The following is a 24,746-nucleotide window of genomic DNA, read 5'->3' as shown; positions in this document are numbered from 1 at the left end:
GCGGCGACAGGAAGCGACCCGCGCGCGCCACCCGCCACCGCCCGCAATGTTCTTTTGTTTCAACTCTCATCTCACCCAGTTATGCGTAGTCACCGATGAGTACGGACGTCATTCTTTTGTTTTTCACTTGCTCGGTGCGTTTGTAAAAATGTTTAAGTTTCTCAAAAGATCGCAGCCTTCAACATCTGGTACGAGTGTCAATAGCGGTGGTGGTGAAACAAACCCCCAAAAAAAAATATACATTACGATGACAGTTATTTGTAATACGGGTTCACAGTCATAAATAATAAACCTCAATGTGTAATTTGCGGCGATGTTTTATCACGTGAGAGTATGAAACCGTCAAAGCTTATGCGTAGAGACACCTGTATTTCGCGATTTTTTTCATGTCAAGGTATTTTACAAAATACTGTAGCTTTTCTCCTGTGGTTATTGGCTGAGGTCGGTGAGAGGTGTCGTCCCGCTCTTGACGGGGCCAATGAGAATGTGGTCACCGTACTGCTGCACCCTCACAATTTGCCATGACTCTTAGAAAAAGCTACAGTGTTTTGTGAAATACCTTGACATGAAAAAAAATCGCGAAATACAGGTGTCCCTACTTATGCGGCATCTCACAACCAAGCATAAAAATGAAGCTGTTAAGCCGTTGGATTTCTTTGAACGAAAGTTGAAAGCTCTTAGTCAGCAGCAAAATACTATGATTCAGGTAATAAAATAGTGTTTCCCTAGTCTCCACAAAGTGTTGTTAAGACCCTCAAAACGCTAGCGATAGGTGTAAGTCGAGTCTATTCTGTTGCTGTTTTTACTGTTGATGTTTTATGATGTTTATTTCTTTGTTGTTTGCATACAACTTTTTATTGTACTTCATTTCGGTGTGCAAAGGTTCCGCGTACTTATTTTTTTTTATTGACTATTCACTTTTATATTGTCTGGTTTATTTTCAGGCATCCAGTGTTAACGAGTCAGCATTATTAGCTTCAGCCGGCGACCCCCCGAGTAAGGCTTCGCTCGGGGTCGCGACCTACAGATTGAAAAACACTGCCCTGGAGATGGTGGCGATTGCGGGCGGTGAATTAAGCAACTACCTCAAAACCGTATTGGAAATTTTAACCTGAGCTGGCGACTTCTATACAGTATATATACAGAGGTGCCCACCCCCCCCCCCCCACCCCCCAAACACTATGACTCACCCCCCCCCTAACCTAATAATGCGCCCCCCCCCCCCGAAATTATTTATGCTATTTCTCAATGATTTACTCAATTATTTTATAATATTATACTTTTTTAGTATTATATTTTATCACATTTTGCATTAATTAAAACTGATTTTCTAATAATAATTTTGGTCATAACAGGTAATATTTCCATCCTGAATCGACAGATGCCAAACTGCTTTTGTTGAGGAAAGTGCGGGGTTGCCAATTTGATTTACAAGATCCCTTTCAATTATCAAAGCACCAGAAACGTATTTTCACATCGGAAGCTATAATTATGTAAATAATATATACATTATTCTCGTCTTTTAACAACCCCCCCCCCCCCTCCCCTGAAATTTTAATGACGCAGTCTGCGTCGTTACCCCCCCCCCCCCCCTTTGTGGGCACCCCTGATATATATATATTCAAAGGAGGTACTAGGCCCAGCTAGGTACGAAGGCGCCGCGGTCGTCTCACCGTGTAGGTCTGGTGCTGCTGGTGCTGGTGGTGCGAGGCGTAGGGCGAGGCCTGCCCAGGAGCGTACGCCTGCATGTAGGGGTCTGCCGGCTCCAGCTTCATGGCGCCGGCCAGGCTTCCCGCGAGCTGCTCGTACCCGGGGGGAGGCGGGTACGGCGACGGCGCGCTCCAGTCGGGCTCGGCCCCCAGCACGGCCGGGATGGGCGACAGCCGACTGCACGACGAGGCGTTGGACGACGCGCGCGGCCTGAAGTCTCCCGGGCTCAGCTGGAATCCTCCTCCTCCCCCCACGGTTGCGGCGTGCAAGGGAGACTCGGGGAACAGGTCCAGGCCCTCGGACAGCGACGACGAAGGGCTGGGGGTGGAGTCCGCCGCCGCCGGAGGAGGCGGCGCAAGCCCGCTGCGCAAGGCCTCCACCTTCTTCTTGACCCGGCCGCGGCGCTTCTCGAACTTGGAGGTCTCCATGGAGGTGGCGCGGCGGCGCGCGCTCTTGCCCGGCTTGGCGTCCGGGTTGATCATCCACCAGGACGACTTGCCCGTGCCCTCGTTCTGCACGCGCATGAAGCGGTTGTGCAGCGACAGGTTGTGCCTGATGGAGTTCTGCAACACAGATTTCATCATCATCATTATTTATTTTTTTCCCCTAACATAACTAAAACCTTTGAATATATATATACACACACACACACACACACTGTTGGTCAGCAGGTTGGGGTGGGACTTCAGGCTGATCGGTTTCTAAAAGAAGGGAAAACAACGTTCTTCGTTAATAACATCTGGGTAAAATGGTTCAATTCCAGTAACCCTAAAAGCTTTTTTTCTGCAAGACGTTAAGTCGCGAGTGGATAGGATTTACTCTTAAGTTTTTTTTTTCAGGAGCGTATGATGAGCAGCTTGGGAACTTCCACCGCCGCAGGGGCGCTGCCGTAACGCCCTGTATCGTCTAAGGTTGTTATTTACACGTTAGAGCGCAGCACTGTCGCCCGCCGTCATTCCCCCGCACCCCACACCAACCAATCATTCACTGCAGCTCATGGTCGTTCAACGGGAGGGGGAAGGGGTGTTTGAAGAGTTCGACACTTGTCCGCTAGGGACCACCACAAGTCGATGCCCTAGAGATGGTGGCGATTGCGACGGTGAATTAACCAACTACCTCGAACCGTATTAGAAATTTTAACCTGGGCTGGCGACTTCTATACAGTATATATATTCAAAGCTAAAACTAAGCGTATTTTGGAGGGGTCCGGGTTAGGGGAGGGACCTAGGTGCGTCTCAGGCCGAAGCCTATACGCCTAGTCATGCTGGGATTAGACAGGGTCGCATGCATCGTGTGCTAGGAAGGGAATTGGCCAGCCACGGCAACGATTGGCACCATGACTAACTCCCCTCTCTATTAAATCTAGACTATAACTAGAGATAGGGTGGGCCCAGGTAAAACCTGCATAGACACAGGGGAAAACCCTGGGCACACCGACCCCCCAACTCCGTCACCCACCGAGACTACACGACTTCCCCCAGAGTTTCACGGGAAGCCTATTTTTCACACACGAGAGAGCCAAACGCCCGATTAATGCATCTTCGGGTTTTTTTTTGGTTCATCGTAAATGTGTTGATAAAATGATACTAACGGTCAATTAGGTTAGGTTAGCTACATTATAAATAGTTTAAAACATTGTGGACGGTTGATTTGGTTAGGATAGCTACATTAAAGATACGGAAGAAAAAAAAAGGCGAGCATGAACTTCGGGGAACTTCGGGTTTTGGCTCTCTCTCGTCTGTGAAAAGAAGGCTACCCGAGTTTCACACAACACAACTTGTACACTGAAAAAAATAGTTGGGGTCTATAAGGAGATTCCAGTGGTTACTGCGAGACATGGTTTTAAATTCTTCCACAAAAATTAACTAGTAAAGTAAAAAATTTAAACTTTCAACATTCATTCTTCTCATCCGTACCGCACAAAAAAACTGCTTAACAATGCAATTTTTTTTCCAGCTGATTATGCAAATAAAAATACGCGATCGTTTTGTGAAGAGTTCTCAGCCTCTCAAAATGTAGGCAAGTTTAAACGTATAAAATAATGTCATGTCAAGTTTCACTGTAAAACTATAGCATGAAACAAGTCTGTAGCGAAACTCTTTGATTACAGACACATTTCGACGAACCATCTTTCACGGCATTAATATTACTTCCGTCACACACTCCCTGAAAACATATTTAGTAATTTAACAAATTTGTGTTATTAATTTGAAAATTTATTTTTAAGCTGAGCAATGTTTTGAAACTATTTCTTTCTTGACTTAAGTATTTTTTGTAATATTATTTCATATAGTGTAATTGGAAAATGTGTAGTATTATGAATGTTAAGAAACTATTTTCGTTAACTAGAACACCTCTAAACGGTGGTTTTCCTGGTCGGTAGCACAGTTCTTAAAGCGCTGGGCCTTGAAGGGCGAGAATGGCTCGCACGCCAAAAGCCTCTTCACCTCTACGCGCCAGGCACAGAACTGTTATAAATGCAAATGATTTCCCAGCGTTTTACTAAAAGTCAGAAAGGTTTGAAAAAAAAAAATGGGGTGTAGCTGTCTCATGGACATGGCCGTGTGTTGTACTTGAATACGCTTTTTTGACGCGTTTAGACCGACATTAAATATATTTTTATTTTAACACCATATACCTATATTCACTGTATTTTACACTAATGTTTTATATATGTAATCGATAGATTTTGACGAGAGCTGACGATTGAAATCCAATCGAACGTCGTAGCTTCTCCGAGTCAACTGTTATACTAAATGGAAATCTCGAAACACAGCAAAATGACCTCAAAATGGCGACGCTTCCCCATCCACCACGCGCGATGCGTCACAGTCCTCACTTAGCGTAACGAATTCTTCGATACTTCAGCTATCAAGTGGTGTAATTAAATTTTGGATGGAGATGATAGATATGTAGCTGCAACACCAAACTGTACCCCCCGATTTTGAATTGCCTCCCACTATGGAAGCAAATTTAAAGACGTATTCACGTCAAAAAAAAAAACCTAATTTACAAGCTTGCCTGTAAATGGAGAACGAGTGAGTACAACCTTTTCGTGATCCGTCCTGCCGATATATACGACAGTTCCTCAAAACCATACGTAACCGGGTTACGTAATGCGACTCCGTAAACTGGCTCGCCTGACGTTATCAGCAAGCGCGCACCACGTGACACACATGAGCCCGCAAAGTTTTTCTCAAGGTTGTCGAAGTGCTCACAAAAGTTACACAACAGCACGACGGTCGTTATCACCAACCTGGTGGGAGAGAGACCCTTATCGTCTCAGTTCACGTCCAAATTTATGGAGGGGTTAACGAAAGAGGATCGCTCAAGTTCTTTACCGAATTGTGTCGTACTTTTCACCGGAGATACGTAATAGATAGAGACCTGCAAAATTCGCGGATTCAGTGACCTCCAGGATAGACCTCTACTACACTCTACACACTCGGGCAAATGCCACCTGTTCATTGGCTGCTGACTTGTGAGTCGTCTCAACCGAGTGTCTGTGATTCGACACTTCTATGAGTGAGGGTCTCTAATTGGCCCTCATTACTCCAGATTAACAGTGAACCAATTGCAGAAGCAACGCTAAGGTATAATTATTTGAATTGTAGCATATCACGAAATGAATCCGCGAATTTTGCAGGTCTCTAGGATTCATTCGGTGATAGGCTAGAATTCAAACACATATACCTCTTAGATAATTTTGCTATTGGCTTACTGTTAATCTGGACGAATCTCAACCAGTTATAAACCGTCAACCAAAGAAGGATCGAATGACAGACAAACCAACTGAGACGACTTACAAGTCGGCAGCCAATGAACTTGCGTTATTTGCCCGAGTGTACAGGGGTATGTGCAGTCCATCCTGAAGGCCATCGAAACCGCGAATTTTGCAGGTCTCTAGTAATAGATATTAGTCTCTACTAGTGACAATATATACATATTTACATACTTAAGGTGTCTTCCCACATCCTTCTTATGTTGGTGTATTTTTACTATTGAGCTCAAGTAGAATTACTATCTAAACAATAAAAGTACAATTGCTATGTTTTGGTAAAATACCTATGCAATAGTTGTTGGTGTGGTTTTACTTCCGTGTGCCTGCATGCGACAGTGTGACGTCGTTCAAATTTGGGATGAAGACAGCGGACCGCCCTAAGGTCCGGACTTTTGTAGACGGACCTTTTATCGACACGAAGACTGCTAGGCCAGTCTCGGTGCCCCAGGGCGTAGAGGCCGTGAGGCGTGTGATGCGCCAGTCAGTTTCGCCCTTAGAGACTCCGACGTACACCTCAGTAACCCTATCCACCCCCTAACCCCCCCTCCACAAACCCTGGCAGACCCGCCGGCGACTCTGTGACGCCAGGAAGCTGGGAGCAATCGAGAAATCTCCCCGGAGAAGATTCAAAATCCCCTCTCTTCAACCCCCCCCCCCCTTTTCCCAAATGGGTGACCCGTCCCGTGAGAAGGGGCAATGGGTGGAAGAAAGAGGTCCCATAAAAGAGGAGGAAAAGACGCGGAGGAGAGAGAGACAGACACAACACGGGCAGACGTGGAACTTCCCTCGCCACCCCCCCTCTCTTTCTCTCTTTCTCTCTCTCTCTCTCTCTCTACCTCTCTCTACCTCTCTCTTTCTCTGGTCGCACACTGGCGGGAAAACCTTACTGCCAGAGCCTGTATGACCCAATTTGCAGAATTTTATAATGCGTCCCAAACAATCCGAAAAGCCACCGTTCTGTGCCAGTATTTTAATATTTACGTCAAACACGGCTTTTTCGAGTGGTCGAACATAAACAAATTGAAATTAAAAAAATAGTGCATATTTTTTTTTGCATAATTAACTGGCAATGTAAAATTTTTTAACATTTTTTGTACGGTATGGTTATGTATGACTAAATGGAATAAATAATGGATTTTTTTTTGTTTAAAAGCCATGCTGGTGGCTACTGCGTGGTATAGTTTAAATTTCTTTCAGAAAATCTTTTTAAAGTTCATTTACCCTTTTAAAATAAAGATATTCTGAGGATTTTGAAAAAAGGCCAAATAAAATTAAATAGTTTTAGAAATTAAACTAATCACGTATTAGCCAGTAAAATTAAATTTAAACCTAAAAAGTTCCAGTTTACATTCCATTTAATTCCCCTAGTCAATACTGCACAAAAACGTTAAAAATGCAACTTTACCAGCTAGTTATGCAAAAAGTATGTATGTATGTATGTATATTTTTCATTTTTTTGAAAGTTCAGCCACTCAAACCGTTTAACCATGTGGAACGTAAATATAAAATAATGACCTAGAGCGGGACATACGCCCTTAAGTGATTTGCCTCGTCAGGGGTGTACTTGTGTCAGTGAGGCGGGATGATAAGTGCGACACACACTGGTGCTCCTAGCGCGGTATCGCCTCTACGCTCAAGGCTTTCGGACTGGCGCGCAGTCTTCTTGTCGTGAATAGGTCAAAAATATTATTTTAGCGGTGACCATAACTTTATATGGTGGTGAAGTGAAGATAAAGGCGTAATTCAAGTACCTTCAGTGCTTTCAAGAATATGTATATAGTGTTTCATGCCTAAATACAATTTTTTTAAAAAAACACGCTTTCTAGACATTTACACTCTTCTAAAAATACGCCCTGTGCGGAATTTTAAGGCTTTTCATAAACAGGATACCAACTGATATTGAGAAGTTTTCAAATCGCGTGGTTTGTTCCTAAGCTCTGCACTCCGCACGTATGACCGGATAGGCGGGGCCTTAAGTCCACAATTGTTTGGCGGTTCATGTAGTCGCGCTCTTAATGGGAACATAAATATATCAAGAAATAAGCATACACCCTTTTTTGAATCACTTTTTAAGTCGTAGCAATTAATTTTATCTTTTATTATTAATCATTCTTCTTTGTTAAGGGCCCCGCCTACCTGGTCACACAGACGGTGCGCAGAGCTTCAGGAAAAACAACGCGATTTCAAAACTACTCAAGATATCCGAGTGGGGTGTGTTTACGAAAAGCATTTAAGAGTTCGCTGAGGCCCGAAAAGTACTTTTAATTTTGTATCATGTTTTGAAACTGTATTTCTAGAAGAGTTAAAATGGCTGAAACGCATGTTTTCAGAGTAATTTTTAGGTGTAAAACAACCAGTACAGATTCTTGAAAGCACTTAAGGGGCTTGAATTACACCTTTATCTTCATTTCCCCGTAATATAAAAATACGGTCACCGCACAAATTTCACAGTTATCAATTGACGACGAGAAGACTGCGCGCCAGTTCAGAACCTTGAGCTTAGAGGCGATACCGCGCTAGAAATACCATCGAGCGTCGCGCTTATCATCCCGCCTCACTAACACACATACACCCCTGACGAGGCGGGCCCCTTAAGGCTAGAGGTGGTCGTTAGTAGCAAAAAATACAGTTTGTCCATAGAATAATGTCCCAGTTTCAATATAATACTGTAACAGTTTAATATAGACTGTTTACAGCAAACCATACATCAAATTCAAGGTAAACCAAAACAGTTTTTTCTTACGAATTTTCAACACATGCACGTTCGGCACATATACAACCTAAGGTCCAATCTTCCCAAAGTTAACAAGTTCGGAGTAATGGAAGCAATAGCTTCTTCAATTCTGAGACTCAACTCTGGCAAATCATTAGGTAGCGGCGAAACGTAGCCACGATCTTTTATAAAGTCCCAAAAGAAAGAAAAAAATCTGTTGGCGTTATTGTTAGCTCCGTGCTTTTCCCTTCATCCGATATTCGTCCAAATGTTAGGCATTAAAGAGCATAAAAGCATATGTAACATACTTATATACACACTCCACTGTAACCGCCAGGATGAGACAAATGAATTTTCTCCCCGGGCTGTTTAAATAGTAACTGTCCACAAGTATTGGCTCCATCAAGGACCACGGCTAGTTTTATACGCCCTGAAAGGCCATAAAAGCTGCACTGCAATCTGTGGCTCAAAATTAAAAAATTTCCAAAATGGCGGAGACTAAAACCCACGTAGGCTAAATCGAAACTTGGTAAACTAAAGTAAATACAAGACAAATCTGCCACTGAAATTGGAGGCTAGTTTTACCCCACAGGTAAGAGGAGAGAGGTGAAGAGTTGACTGAGAGCCAAAACCTAGGGACCTAAAATGTCTACCGATTCCTACAAAAAATTGTAAGCAGTTTTTAAGTGCAGTTTTCTATACGCTGGGAGCAGCACTGTCGGGTATAGCAGACGGACTAATTAGTATTATACGTGGAGCCACAATTATTTCGCCTACTTTTTTTTACAGGACAAAACTCTGATTTAAGGCCCCACCGCATGCTGATTGGCAACTGCCACGAAAAGGGTCATCATCCTTTGGGTTGGGGATGGACTTTATTTGGCCTTCGGGCTCCGCTCCGTTCATCACAGGCTAAGAGTCAACCAGGGCTTGTGTGGCTTTGTTGGCTCTTCGTGTTTCATTCTTGTAGGGACTGCTATCGCTAGAACTTTAGGATAATAAGCCCAATTTTTTCCGCCTGAGGGAGTTAGTTTCAGTGGTTTCTCCTCCTCCAACCAAAGTCTGTGAGTTTTTTTTCTCTTTAATGTTTGTAAAGTACAAAAAAGTGCTGCTTTTAAAACACGCTACGCGAAAAACATGACAGAAGTGAACCAACATCGCCGGAATATATTTTTTTTTCCCCTTTCTAACCTAACTCATTGTAAGTGTGATGGGTTGGGAGGGGTCCGGGTTAGGGAAAGACTTATAAGTTCGTCTCAGGACGAAGCCTGCACGCCTTTATCGTGCGTGGTTTTCAGCCAAGTATTGTGTGCTTTAATCGGTGTTTGGCCCCTGTCTCAACTCTGGGCTATAGCTAGAGATCTGCAAAATTCGCGATTTAGATGCCCTTCAGGATAGACTGCACAGACCCCTGTACACTCGGGCAAATAACGCAAGTTCATTGGCTGCCGACTTGCAAGTCGTCTCAGCTGGTTTGTCTGTGATTCGATCCCTTCTTTGGTTGAGGGTTTATAATTGGTTAAGATTCGTCCAGATGAACACTAAGCCAATAGCAAAATTATCTAAGAGGTGTATGTGTTTGAATCCGCGAATTTTGCAGGTCTCTAGCTATCGCTAGTTAAGGTGGGGGGGGGGGGGGCAGGTAAAACCTGCACGGACACAGGGGAAAACCCTGAACCCAGGCCAGCCATTTCGGGGTGCGGTTTAAGTCATGCGTTAAGAGAGTGCAGGTTAAGTACGGGACAAAAAAAAGAGTATGTATGGTCCAGAAGAGTTTGGCTGGGAGGAAAGTTAGCATCCTCAGGAGACTTTACCCCCTTCCCCTTTTTTTTTTCCTGAAATTATCAAGGGTCCACGTCCCGGCTGGCGCCTCGTCAAGAAGGGTGGTTGGGGGAGGGGGGAGGATGCTAAAAGACGCGGGAAAGCAGGAGCGGAGAGAAAACGGGGCGTCTGCTGAACGAGTTAAGGCCTCCACCAGGTCTGCACGGGGGGGGGGGGGGGGGGTTGGAGGGGCAGAGATATGCCCCCCCCCAACCCTTAAACTCCCCCCCCCCCAAATTTTCTACCCCTTTTTCCTTTTCCATCTCGCCGACCTCAGCGGCGGGGCGAAATACTTTATTGTTAGAAGGGCGCCGGCGTGGCTTTCCTGCCTGGCCTAGCAACATCCACCCCTCCCCCTCCCCTCCTCCTCCTAGACATTCGGGCAGGCGTGCGGGAAGGGTAGGGTTGTTCGAGCAAAACTTCCCTCTCGGCTAATCTAATCAATGGGAAAGTATCTGGAAAGATGGCCGCGAGCGATATATACACCACCCCCCTCCCGCGACAATTCTTCTCCCCCTCCTTTACCCCCTTAAACATCCCTTCGAGCAGCGCCCAGCATAGCGTCGTCGTCTTTCGCTGGAAATAGAGGGTGGTGGGGGGAAGGAGGTGGTTGTTACCGACATCAATTCCGGGGACAACTTCGGTACTGCCGACTGTAGAGATTTTATTTTTTTATTCTTCACTCCTGCCCCCCCCCCCCCCCCATTTTTTTCTTCTCGGAAACGTTTCGTGTTTATTTCCGCCCCACCCCCCACAACTACCACCACACCACCCCCTACGCTTCCGAACAAGGCGCTGTAGGGTGTAGGGGGGGGGGGGGGGTGGAACGTAGCGCACCAGGCACAAATCGTTTAAACGCCCCGCGCACATTCTTAAGAGGTCAAGCTACAAAGTCGACATCATTCCTCGCCGAAGACTACAGACTATACGACCGCCTGTTGTTCACGTCTTCACCTTGGATTTCATTAAAGAAAAACTAGCTCGTCGGGAGTTAGCAACTAACATCCATGCGATAGAGCATGTCTTAATTGCTTATTTCTCATGTTTACCTAATCCATTGTATATTGCCACGAAGTATTACAAATATATATATATATAAAAGCAATGATCATTTCTGGCAAAATTCCTTCCCATTAAACCGCTGGCTTAATAAGCCTTCCTGGTACTTTTTTTTTATCTATCTGTTAACATTTGAGCTCTCGGAATACGGCACTTGTTTCCTGAATAGAACGGAAATTGGATGTCGCATGGAACAGAAATGTGTAACCACGGTGCTGCCATCTGTGGCGGATGGAGCGAACAAAAAGTTAACAAACCCAAAGGGAATAATTATCGTATTAACTGTTTAGCGAAATGTCAACAAGATGGACAATAGTATGATAAAATTTCTTGTCGAAAATCAGCTCCTAAGCTGGGATTTAGAATTTTTTTTTTCAAGTATTTTTCGCTTCAGTTTCATCACATGGTTAAAAAAAAAAATCAGTCCGCAAATCTAATGATTCATTAGTAGAGACCTGCAAAATTCGCGGATTCATTTCGTGATATGCTACAATTAAAATAATTATACCTTAGCGCTGCTTCTGCAATTGGTTCACTGTTAATCTGGAGGACTGAGGGCCAATTAGAGACCCTCACTCATAGAAGTGTCGAATCACAGACACTCGGTCGAGACGTCTCACGAGTCAGCAGCCAGTGAACAGGTGGCATTTTCCCGAGTGTGTAGAGTGTAGTAGAGTCTATCCTGGAGGTCATTGAATCCGCGAATTTTGCAGGTCTCTATTCATTAATCGACGAAGCTGCTCCGGCAGCGAATTCTAGCAGCGAAATGTAATAGAAAAAACTTTTTTTTTTCATACATTTATCACGCTCGGCATTAATTTGCAAAAAAAAAAAAAAAAATACAAGTTAAATTTTCTTGTACGAGTTTCGTATTGTAAGTGTATTTGCAACATAACCCATGAATTTGCTTTCTTTTTTTTTAAGTTAGATGTTAACACATCTCTGGCGAGTAACGAAAGAATTTTTTTTTTCAATTCGCCTATTATTTCAAAATTTAGTCAACAACGCATTTGATAGCAGATTTCCGGGTCTCCTCTAGCCAGAAACCAGGTACAACCCCCCCCCCCCCTCAAAAAAAAAGCCATTACTTTTTTTTTGGATCCGTACCTACGGTAGACTTTCGTCAGAAAGTAAATAAACTAATACTTAATTCCCCCCCCCCCCCCCCCCGTCTTCGCCCCTGTCCGCAAGCGCACGTTGAGTTTCCCAGCCGAGATCTCGGGCAGTGTTGATGAGAGAGGAGTCGGTTCATCGAGCATTCAGACCCCGGCCGGCCTCGTCGGGCCAATCACTGCGCCCCGTCGGGTCGCCCAATAGCGAGGCCGCACGGCGGACGTCCTTGAACTATTCACGACCGCGACACGAAGCAATAGACCGCCCCCCGACGGCGCAGCGATAACACGAGGACTGTGTATGATCGCTACTCCTTGATGCCCGAACCGCTGAACGTATTTGCATGAGATTAAAATTGTAACATATTTTTTGGTTATCATAGAAGATTTTCGTATGTAATTTTAATAATTTTACATCAAAGTTCTTCTCATATTTTTTTTTTAAAGCCCTCATTTTTAACTATACACTGTACTGGCTGTATTCATACACTCGGGGTCTCTGTAACAAAGACATCTAGCCGACGAAACCAACCATGTCGAATTCCGTCAAGCCGTTCAGATTCTGGTTATTGTTCTCATTATATTCTGGTCATTCGTGCTGATGCAACATCTGCTGTACTCGTAAAGCTGTTCCCACGTGTGACTGGGATGTGATGTGCATGTGTGGACGCAGATAGTTCTGCGCAGGCTGTTAAGGCTGTCAAAACGGAATTTGAACTTCCAATAAAAAGAAGAAGAAAAAAAAGGGAGGGGGAGGTTGCCTGTAAAGTCTGTTCACGGACGATATAATTTTACGTGATGACGTCATAAGAAAAACATTAGTTCGCGTGTAGATTGTGTGCTGCAGCTGTCTCTCTTCTACTCGGACGCAACGCTTAGGCCGATCGTGCCTTTCTAGCGCTTGTTCCGCGCTCTCGCTTGCACACTCGGCTCAGGCGGAACGTGACAATGAGTCATGCTTTTTCGTGCGTGCAGCCGGCGTTAATCGATTTATAAGACGTTATCACGTAAAAAATATATATACATACATACACAAAGAACTCATGTTCATATTTTGTCAGTTGTTCAAATTAATTCTCACTTGACTTCGTCGTTGAATGTTTCAAATACATGTACGTATTTGTTTTCCGAGGGCAGATAAAACTGGGTTATTTATGTGGGCAGTCATTTTCCTGAACGCAATGTGGTATTCCCGCGCGTTTTTTTCTTTCAACCCCTTGCAATTTAACCGATAAACACAGGACGAGTTTGCTTCCGCACTGAAATACTGTGATTGGAGTGCTGACAGAAGAAATGCACCTGAAAGATAAAAAAAAAAGAAAGAAATCGACTAATCAAGAAACACGGGACAATTCTGCAACTTTTTAACTCTCAGTTTGTCTCGAAAACTTTTTGTGATACATATATTTGCCCCTTACCATCGGTCTTCTGTCACGAGTGAAATTAAACCCGTACCCTCCCCCCTCCCAACTCAACACAACACAACACAACACAACACAACTCCTAACTTTCCTGCCGGGTCAGAGAACAAGCCGCAGGACGCACTAAGGGCGGTATTCCAAGACGTTCGGGTAAGGCAGCGGAATAAGCACTGCCTTGTTGGGATACGAAGGTAACCTAACCCTGCGGGCCGTGTTCCAGAACGTGATCAAAGTAAGGAAAAAAATCAGCGAACGTTTTAATAAACGGTATACCTACGCGAGGCCAGAAACTGGTTTGAACACATTCTAACAAATGTTTCGCAACCATCGTAACAATACGGCAAAAAATACTAGAGATAGCAGCACAAAAAAAACCGCCTTTCTAATATCCTCAAGTACTTTTAAAAGTTGCGATTATTTCTTGTTATGGCCATTAGAGTGTACAAAATGTAAACCAGGACATAAAGTTTCATTTGTCACACCAACACGATTGGTTACGTCTAGGATTTTATGTGGATTAAAACGGGAAGTTTTTACTAGAAAAGGGATTTTTTCCCCTCGAAACAGAGAAATATATAGAAGCGTAGAGTAATTTTAAGTCATTTTTGATGAATCTCGTGGAAATTTCCCAAAAAATAAAAGATTGCGGGCAGTCATTAAACCCATCCATAATCCACAGCCTGATTCCTGTCCCAGATTCCCTTATTCCCTACTACTGGTTGGTGACAACGGGACTACTGATGCTACGATTATTGCACGTGATTGGTCGTTTGTAGTTCACAGAGTAACGTTACTTGAGAATTAGCTTTATCCGCTCCTGTGGAGAAACTATACCAAAAAAAAATTGTCTGAGATATGCTCTTCAACTTGGCAATGCCACTGCAAGAAAGCTCTGATTTAAATCGGAACAGCAGGCAAATAACTTGATCCTCAGAAAAATGGAATAGTTATGGATCACAAAAATGACTAGGCCTATATATGAGTTAATGGTGCCAGACGCGGGTACGCCATCTGGACGAAAATCAACAGGGAAAACTGGGCTCTGCGCATGCGCACAATTTGGGCAACAGATCAGGTAACGGACAGGACACCAAAATCCGTTGCCAAAAAAAAATAAGGGAACTGGCCGTGTGTCCGATCGTGCAATGGGAATGTAAGTTAGTGTGCAGGCGTAGCACTTTCCAACACCTAAGCCGCCCTTTATTCGCGTGTCTTTGGAATACCGGCCCCGAGTAAAATCGAGGGCGGGAAGCGCCACTCGATCTTCTCTCTCGATCTCTCAACCTCTCGAGAAGTGGCTCGATCTCCGCTCGATCATACAGCGATTTAGGCGCCCCCCCCCCCCTCCAACTGGTCCGTCGCGAGCTCCCATGACTCACGCGAGCTCTGTCCGTGCGCATCGTTCGGTGAAATTACCGTCGAATAATGCACGAGTGTCCGTGCTTCAAAGAATATTTGAACACTCCCGTGACCGGTCGAGACCAAGTGCATTGTGGGGGAAACACGTCAAATCACCCGCACGGCACCATCAGCGTACAATTGCTTACGTCCGCACGCCACAGAAAACAATTCCAGCTATTTCCAAACAATTGAACACTTCGTGAATACTTCACGTAGCTATACCTAAATCACAACAGTGGAAAGGAGTATACGTCACATAAAAATGGCCAAATCGGGATTTAGTCAAACAACGTCCGCTATCAGAAAGAGCTTGCTTTGTTGGTTTTAGTAGTTTAAGTCAGCAGCAAACAGTTTTTATAACATAACATTGGTTTTTAATAGAGTAACTAATAATTTTTTTTTCAATCCATGTAGTGTCAAAACTTGATACACTCTTTTTCCCAGGCTTCACAAGTATTTTCAAGATAAAATAGAGCTAAACATTTATTTTGAACATTGCCGTTAGTCAAGACAGTAAAAAGACCGATTTTTATTAAACTTGTATCGAGTATACGTAAGAATTTTGCATATTTTTCTTGGAGGCATTTACGATTTTATTGCTAACGCAGTTCTCCATTATTCGTACTGAGAAACTCAAGACTATGTCATATTTCCTCCGACTACGTGAACATCCAAAAGTACTATCATTAAATAGCTATTCAAAATATGTAGCCTACATGTAATTGAAATAATTGTCGTGACCGTGTCTAAGGTTACGAAACACTTGAGATATTCTGTTTTTATGATTCGTACACTTAAATTGGATGAAAAAAATATGAAATTAACAATGCAGATAATTAGAGTGGAGAAATAGAAAACATGTTTGGTCATCAACATTGTCAGAAGTCATTGATATGGTACTTTTGTGTGCTGCAGAAACGGTAAACTTTTAGTGTAATCATGCTATGGGTATATGGGTATAGTAAACTTTATTTTCTAACGTAAAAAAAACTCAGGTGGAGAAACCAGATAGGTCGACAGCTTAGAAAGAAGAATAAAAAGTGAAACGTCGTCACCTTGATATCGATGGTCTCGAGTATAATACAGACTCATAAAGAATGTTCAAGAAGGTTTCAACTTCTTCTCAAACGTTCTGATTTCCCGGAGGATTTTTGGGGCAATATGAAGGAATTGAAAAGTATGTACTCTCAGGTTTCGAGCCGATTAGAGAGAGAGAGAGAAAATTAGTGTTTTCAGTAATACTGGTTTCGGATTCTTACCAGAAAAGTTTTGCTTTGCATTTTCCCAGTACTTCCAATAGTTTAAGTTATTTGTAAACCGTTCCCTGAATAGCTTTCCGGTATTAACTGCGCAATTAATAAGCATTATAAAACAAAATGAAGTCCAACTACTGAATATTCGATTCTTTTTTCCGTGGTTAAAAACACTATGCTTTAATGAAACATCAGTTGGAAAATAAAAATTATGCACCAATTTTCGTAAGAAATGCTCAGCACTATCACGAAAAACGTATTTCCTATGTGCAAAAATAACAATGTTCAAAGTTACAACACATTCCGAGTAGTATTACGAACTATTTCTCGGCAAATGGTTTCCAAAATAATTTTTTTTTCTGTGCAGGGATCGAACCCGCGACCCTCGCCACAAGAGCGATCACCCGAGCACCCTACAGGGTGGAGGGATGCAAGGGTTGAGGGTAGATTCCTGCTTCAACCCCCGGCACATCTCCCTACAAGGGGGGGTAAGTGCAGCCATATTTCAGACGGCATTCCAACCTCCCTCAACCCCGTTTAGGAGCCGGGGTCGTCGGGACATTCAATATTTCCCGAGTGGAATAAATCTAACTTTGCAGCTCCAGGAGATAATTACCCCTCCTCCCCCCTCTACTGCTCCAGCCCCCCTCCCCCTCCCCCCTAGCGGACACCCCACCGAGACGTGATCAGGGAGGGGAGGCTTAGCGACATACACAACCGAAAGAAATTTTTTTTTCCATGGAAACAGAAGCATCAGCTCTATTTCACATCTGCACAAATCAAACCCACATTGCTAAACACGGAACATTCGTACTGATACTTTTCAAATCGACCCTCGAAAAAACAAAATTTTGGCCACATATTCGTATCGATTTAACTCTAACTACTGTTCAGTACATAGATTGTTAAAACAACAAAAAAATTTAGAGAAACCAAATCCATTTTTAAAAAATCCGGCGAGACACGACTTTATGAATCGCAGACGTAATAATGGAAACTGTCCGTTATATTGCTTTATTTTAAGCTTTCCAATGCTACAAAATAAGACGAAGAGATACGAAAACATTTTAAAAGAAGTTATTACAATTTCGTTTTAATGAACTAATGGTCATCCACAGTGATATTCAGGTGATCAAAAATGCTGCTAACAAACCGAAGTAAATGTAATTTAAAGAGTTAAATTACCCACCCACCGCAGTGAATTTACAGGAATTCAATTCAATAACTCCTTACAATGGCAGCCCAAAACAACTGCAAAGCCAAGTTGTCGTTCACGGCAATAAAAAATAATCGTTAGAGGTATGAAGCTGTTTCTGCGATTTCAATTAGGGGCAAATCATGTTCTGATAATTTTAATAAACAACTTACCTTTACTGACATTCAGTGTCATAAGTAGAGACCTGCAAAATTCGCGGATTCAATGACCTCCAGGATAGACTCTACTATACTCTACACACTCGGGCAAATGCCACCTGTTCATTGGCTGCTGACTTGTGAGTCGTCTCGACCGAGTGTCTTGTGATTCGACACTTCTATGAGTGAGGGTCTCTAATTGGCCCTCATTACTACAGATTAACAGTGAACCAATTGCAGAAGCAGCGCTAAGGTATAATTATTTGAATTGTAGCATATCACGAAATGAATCCGCGAATTTTGCAGGTCTCTAGTCATAAGTTTAAAAATAGTGACCGGACCAAATAAATTTCCTGAACGTGCTTAAACATCACTTATTCATAGGTGAAAAACTAATTAGCTTAGCTAACAAATTAGTAGAAACCAGCCGCACCCAATGGAAGAACCCAGGACCTTGCAGCCAAATCGCCAGACGTCCTGACCCTTAAGGGTAAATGAAGCGGGATGATAAATGCGAAGCTCGCTGGTTCTTCTAGCGCGGTATCGCCTCTAAGGTCAAGGCTGTGGATTGGCGCGCAGTCTTCTCGCCGTGTATAGGAAAACTAAGCGATTTGAGCGGTGACGACATTACTTGGCGGAGAAATGAAGATAAGGGTGTAATGCAAGTCCCTTAAGTGCTTTCAAGAATCCGTACCGGGGGTTTCGTGGCTTAAAAGTACGGAAATAAAATACGAAATGAGGTAACGCGCGCGCGTCAGCGAATTTTTAAATGCTCTTCGTAATCAGTCAGGTTAGCTGGAGCAGTTTGCAAATAGTGTTTTTTTTTCCTGAGCTCTGTACACCGCATGTGTACCCAGGTAGGCCTTGGAAAAAAATTATGTTGAGCCAAGAGCCATGATTGTGCTACCGCATGTCTTTTCACGCACCAGGGACAACCGAACGCAAACCGCAACACAGTCGTGTTGGGCAGGTAGTCTGCCGACTGGCCGTAAGGGGTTCTCGTCGCGAGACGCGACGCACAAGCAACAAGTAACCCCGCTTCCATTCCGTAATGGGCCGGTCAGAGGAGGGGAATTTCCCCACTCGCTGGCCTTCAACCAATAAGCATCGCGCAGAAGAATGGCACGGAAGAACTCGGCGCCGTGAATCACGGGCAGTTGCGCCAACCTCGGCTCGGGAACGAGCGGATCGTGGGACGAAGGAGTGTGGCAACACCACTTGTCGACCTTTCTGGAGGCCGCCCACACGATACTGTACCGGGCGTTCCGAGACAGCAGCAGCCCGTTAAGGGCGAGAACACAGCACACACCAGGCGTCCCAACGCCCTTACACGCAAGGCAACGAAACAGTGCAGTTTATGACCGCCCACAGATAAACTTTTCTTATTTCCTCCAACTAACATATTTGAAAATTATAAACACAATCCTTTAAGTCAATTCAGTAAGTACATATATTAAAGTTTTCTTCACATCCTGCATTTCTTTAAATGGAGTGAAAAAAAAATTTTTAAGGACGTAAATCTCAAGGCCTAGTTTCGTTTTATAAATGTTTTATAAATGTTTTATAAATGTTTGCATCATGAGAACACATGAATTTGCTAGATACAGAGGTTAGATCTTACACATGTCTGGCTTTTTCCATGCGTAATATTGGTTGTTTTAGTCACTCGTAAACAATAATACTCGTAAAAAATCTTTTTAAGTTTATAGACTCCAAAAAAAATTCTTTACCATATAAAAAAATGATATTCTAGTAACTGAATGAAAAATACCCATTATAGTTTGAACTACAGATCAACCTTATCAAACGATGCAGAAATTTTAACTAGCCCACCATTGCGCGGTTAACGAGGTGGTGGTTCGTGTGGTTGAAGGCTGGAGTAGACGGGTGTATGTTTAAGAGGGGGTGGGGGTGGGTGGACAGAGGAGAAGTAACCACGTGACCAACCCCGGTGACGTCACTTCTCTGCAAGCGCCGGGGTACGATGACGTCAAGTCCGACAGATACCAGGAAATGTTTTCTTTCCTGGCCGGCTTTTACCTCGTCGACCGCCCAAGCGAGATCCCAAGCCGACAGCGTGCTATATTGATATTCGGGATAAAAAAAAAAGTCACGAGGAAACTTCTCGGTATTTTTTTTCTTTTTTGATGTGTAACATATTAGCTCTCGGTACCAAGTATTTTGGTGGGAGTATTTTCTGTGAACACGGCGGAAGTCAAGGTACGGAGATGAACAACAGCCAAGGTCCTGCCAAATCGTGTCGGATGGTGTGAACCGAAGGTCACAAAGACAAATGGGAATATTTATAGTATTACCTGTTTCATAAATTAAAAAAATTGGTTGTCTGTAAAGTCGGTTTACGAACGATAGTTTAACGTGACAACGTCATAAAAAAACATTGATAAAATGATTGCATACTTTTATGAATAACATTGAGTCATTTTTATTGAATTATCACTATTTTGTATGGATACAAAGGAGTGAAATGACATCTACAATTTAATTGATAAATTTACTTTTATTTGCACTCATTAATTCAAATATGTTTATTACTTTAACGAACAGATTATTTTAACTATAACTTTTATACATGTTCGCTATTTAATTTCTTCCAATCTGTGTTATTCTGTTAAGGATAGGACGATGATAGGAGAAGTAGGAAACGAATGGGAGTGTTTCAAGTTTAATGTGCCTCGAAAAAGTCAAATCGATGGTTGTTCCAATCGAGTGGAACAGAGATAGATGCGGCGCAAGCGTACAATGAGCGTAACGGGACAATGTGCGTTACGGGACAATTTTTCGTGCGTGCAGCCGGCGTTCATAGATTTATTAGACGTTGTCACATCAAAAAAATGGGCTGTATTATAGTAAAATTATTTGTCGAAAATCGGGTCCAAACCGGGGTTTAATTTTTTTTTCCCCTTTTCAAGTCTTTTTCGCTTTTATCGGAGCCGTTCCTGCTCGCTACTCCAGCAGCGGATTCTAGCGGCGGGCGTGGAAACTAAACGTGATTCGCGTCCAGAAATGTGGCTGAAAAGAGAACTTCCGTATGTTTTTCATGCTCGGCATTATTTCAAAGAATTCTACGTCCAAGTTTTGTAGGTACTATAAAGTGAATTTACAATATTAGAACACATGAATTTTCTTCGTTGCCGAGGATAGATTTTACACATCACTGGCGAGTACTCACGTACTCAATCACATTTTTTTGGTAGAGGGTAGCATAGGACCTGCCCAACTCTCAAATGTTAAGAGAGCCGTTATGCGATAAAAAAAAACAACCTACATTTTATAAAAAAAATTATAACGTTTGTTTGTGGGTTTGTTTGAAAAAAATTTCTGGTAAATTATTGGAAAAATTTATTTTAAAATATCAATAACCTACGTAGCATTCGGCCACAGATGATCTGCCAACAGTGTCCGAAGAAACAGAAATTGACGTCAGTCAGTTAGACGAGTTCATTGAGACAGACTCAACACGGGGTCGCGACAGCAACCAACATATCGTTCATCGGCGATATATATATTTTTTTTGTTTTCCTAAATTAAATCAAAGAGAAAACTAAGTATATTAGATTGGGAGGCGTCTGGGTTAGGGAAGAGAGAGAGAGAGAGAGAGAAATAAAGAGAGAGAGACTCAGACTGGAGCCTATAAAATACTCGTACGACTTGTCCTGCGGGGTGTAAACCACGCAGAAAGGATAGCATACATCGTTTGTTTACTGGGCATAGGCTAACCACAAAATATATCTGACGTGATGAAAAAAATTCATTTTGAAATCTACTGTTTCATCTAATTTTAAAGATTGCACCGTTCAAACAATTTCACACACAGTAAAATGATAATTTTCTTTACAAAGAAAATTTAATTGGCATAACAGGTTGGATGCAGACTGGGATAGGTTATTCTTTTATTTTTTGCCATACCCCCAATTTTATGAATTAAGGGTTGGGGTCCCTTTAGGACTCCGAACTGGCACGCAGTCTTCCCGTCGTGCATAGCTCAACTATGAGATATCACAACGCGAAGAAATGAAGATACAGGTTGTAATGCTAGTCCCTTAAAGAGTGCTTTTCAAGAATCTGCACCCGGTGTTCCATGCCTGAAAACACGCGTTTTCGCCATCGTCACTCTTCTAAAAAAAAAAAAAATGTGAACAGAACTACCATTTCGTCCTCGGCGCATTCTTAAATGATTTTCGTAATCAGTTTCCGAAATCGCGTGGGTTTTATCTGAAGCAATGGACACAGTATGTGTGTTCAGAGGTATACGGGGGGGGGGGGGGGGGCGCCTTAAATAGGCATGTTTAAATCGCGCATTCGCGGATAGAGCGAAAGGGAGTATTCGCAAGTCCGAACGAAGCCGGCAAAAAGGGGAAGTAGGTCGGAAGGTGTGAGGAGAGAGAGTTGAAAGAGTTTGAGTTGCCAGGTTTGGGGGGGCAGCGAGGGAGAGAGAGGTTTGGTGTAGGGGTGGTGGGGGGAGTGGGGGGTTGGAGGCGCCATCTCTGTAGCCCCGGCCCTGGGGGTCGTAACTCACCGGAGGCGCCCAGGTCGCCGGTATAACTCACTGGTCGCGACGCCACCGCCAACAGTCTCGCCTGCCCCAGCTTCCCCCTCCATCCCCTCGACTCCTCCGCGGCCTGGACGCCGTTAGGTTGCGGGGATTCAAACCTCGGCACAGCGCATGCCGATACACGCGCGCATTACGGAGGAGAAACTCCCAATTGCCGAGACCGAAACATAGTTTTTTTTTAAGTAGTTTCGGGCCCTGTTATAAATGTAAAATTATTATGCTCTGTTTGGGCAGAAAAATAAGGAAATGTAACCACGCATAAGTAATCTATATTTAAAGTGAAAAAGCGAGGTTCAAGAGAAAATAATTTTAGCTATCAAACAGGGTGTACAATTAAAACTTTAGGTGTTTTTAATCGAAATCTAGGGGGGGGGGGGGATTTGTAATTGGTCCTAGGGGGAACACTCTGTAGGAGTTGGCATCACTGATCTGCACGTAAACTCCCGCATGAACCTGGGAATATGAAGAAGTGTGATGGTGATGGTGGTGGTGGTGGTGGTTGTGGTTGTTGTGGTGGTTGTGGTGGTGGTTGTGGTGATGGTGGTGGTTGTGGTTGTGGTGGTTGTGGTTGTGGTTGTGGTGGTTGTGGTGTGGGGGTTTTAGTGGTTGTGATGGTGGTGGTTGTGGTGGTGATGGTGGTTGTGGTTGTGGTGGTTGTGGTGGTTGTGGTTGTTGTGGTGGTTGTGGTTGTTGTGGTGGTTGTGGTGGTTGTGATGGTGGTTGTGGTGGTTGTGATGGTGGTTGTGGTTGTTGTGGTTGTGGTGGTTGTGGTTGTGGTTGTGGTTGTGATGGTGGTTGTGGTGGTTGTGGTGGTTGTGATGGTGGTGGTTGTGGTGGTTGTGATGGTGGTTGTGGTTGTGGTGGTTGTGATGGTGGTGGTTGTGGTGGTTGTGATGGTGGTGGTGGTTGCGGTGGTGATGGTGGTTGTGGTTGCGGTGGTGATGGTGGTTGTGGTTGCGGTGGTGATGGTGGTTGTGGTTGCGGTGGTGATGGTGGTTGTGGTTGCGGTGGTGATGGTGGTTGTGGCTGCGGTGGTGATGGTGGTTGTGGTGGTGATGGTTGTGGTGGTGGTGATTGTTGTGGTGGTGGTTGTTGTGGTGGTTGTGGTGGTGATTGTTGTGGTGGTGGTTGTTGTGGTGGTGGTTGTGGTGGTTGTTGTGGTGGTGGTTGTGGTGGTTGTTTTGGTGGTGGTTGTGGTGGTTGTTGTGGTGGTGGTTGTGGTGGTTGTGATGGTGGTGGTTGTGATGGTGGTGGTTGTGGTGGTGATGGTGGTTGTGGTGGTTGTGGTTGTTGTGGTTGTGGTGGTTGTGGTTGTTGTGGTGGTTGTGGTGGTTGTGATGGTGGTGGTTGTGGTTGTTGTGGTTGTGGTGGTTGTGGTGGTTGTGGTGGTTGTGGTTGTGGTGGTTGTGGTGGTTGTGGTGGTTGTGGTGGTTGTGATGGTAGTGGTTGTGGTGGTGATGGTGGTTGTGGTTGTTGTGGTGGTTGTGGTGGTTGTGATGGTGGTGGTTGCGGTGGTGATGGTGGTTGTGGTTGCGGTGGTGATGGTTGTGGTGGTGGTGATTGTTGTGGTGGTGGTGGTGATGGTTGTGGTGGTGGTGATTGTTGTGGTGGTGGTGATTGTTGTGGTGGTTGTTGTGGTGGTGGTTGTGGTGGGGATGGTTGTTGTGGTTGTGGTGGTTGTGGTTGTTGTGGTTGTGGTGGTTGTGGTGATTGTGATGGTGGTGGTTGTGGTAGTGATGGTGGTTGTGGTTGTTGTGGTTGTGGTTGTTGTGGTGGTTGTGGTTGTGGTGGTTGTGGTTGTGGTTGTGGTGGTTGTGGTGTGGGGGTTTTAGTGGTTGTGATGGTGGTGGTTGTGGTGGTGATGGTGGTTGTGGTTGTGGTGGTTGTGGTGTATGTGGTTGTTGTGGTGGTTGTGGTTGTTGTGGTGGTTGTGATGGTGGTTGTGGTGGTGATGGTGGTTGTGGTTGTTGTGGTTGCGGTGGTGATGGTGGTTGTGGTTGCGGTGGTGATGGTTTTGGTGGTGGTGATTGTTGTGGTGGTGGTGATTGTGGTTGTGGTGGTTGTGATGGTGGTTGTTGTTGTGGTGGTTGTGATGGTGGTGGTTGTGGTTGTTGTGATGGTGGTGGTTGTGGTTGTTGTGGTTGTGGTGGTGGTGGTGGTGGTGGTGGTTGTGGTGGTGATGGTGGTTGTGGTTGTTGTGGTTTTGGTGGTGGTTGTGGTGGTGGTTGTTGTGGTTGTGATGGTTGTGGTGGTTGTGGTGGTGATGGTGGTTGTGGTTGTGGTTGTTGTGGTGGTTGTGGTAGTGGTGGTTGTGATGGTGGTGGTTGCGGTGGTGATGGTGGTTGTGGTTGCGGTGGTGATGGTGGTTGTGGTTGCGGTGGTGATGCTGGTTGTGGTTGCGGTGGTGATGGGGGTTGTGGTTTCGGTGGTGATGGTTGTGGTGGTGGTGATTGTTGTGGTGGTGGTTGTTGTGGTTGTGGTGGTTGTGGTGATTGTGATGGTGGTGGTTGTAGTGGTGATGGTGGTTGTGGTTGTTGTGGTTGTGGTTG

The 24,746-nt window shown here is 44.2% G+C and overlaps 1 protein-coding gene across 2 annotated transcripts in view; it reads right to left on the bottom strand.

The window, feature by feature from the left end:
- The window catches only part of LOC134539719 (forkhead box protein O), a 382,038-nt gene that overhangs the window by 58,135 nt on the left and 299,157 nt on the right, over positions 1–24,746 (bottom strand). For both annotated transcript variants that reach the window (XM_063381957.1, XM_063381958.1), the window contains exon 2: positions 1,674–2,273. In XM_063381957.1, coding sequence (XP_063238027.1) covers positions 1,674–2,273 — 600 coding nt within the window. The remainder of the gene's footprint in view (positions 1–1,673; positions 2,274–24,746) is intronic.

The sequence above is a fragment of the Bacillus rossius genome, chromosome 15, assembly GCF_032445375.1.
Source record: "Bacillus rossius redtenbacheri isolate Brsri chromosome 15, Brsri_v3, whole genome shotgun sequence".
Lineage (NCBI taxonomy): Eukaryota > Metazoa > Arthropoda > Insecta > Phasmatodea > Bacillidae > Bacillus > Bacillus rossius.
This window is presented reverse-complemented; position numbering and strand designations above follow the sequence as displayed.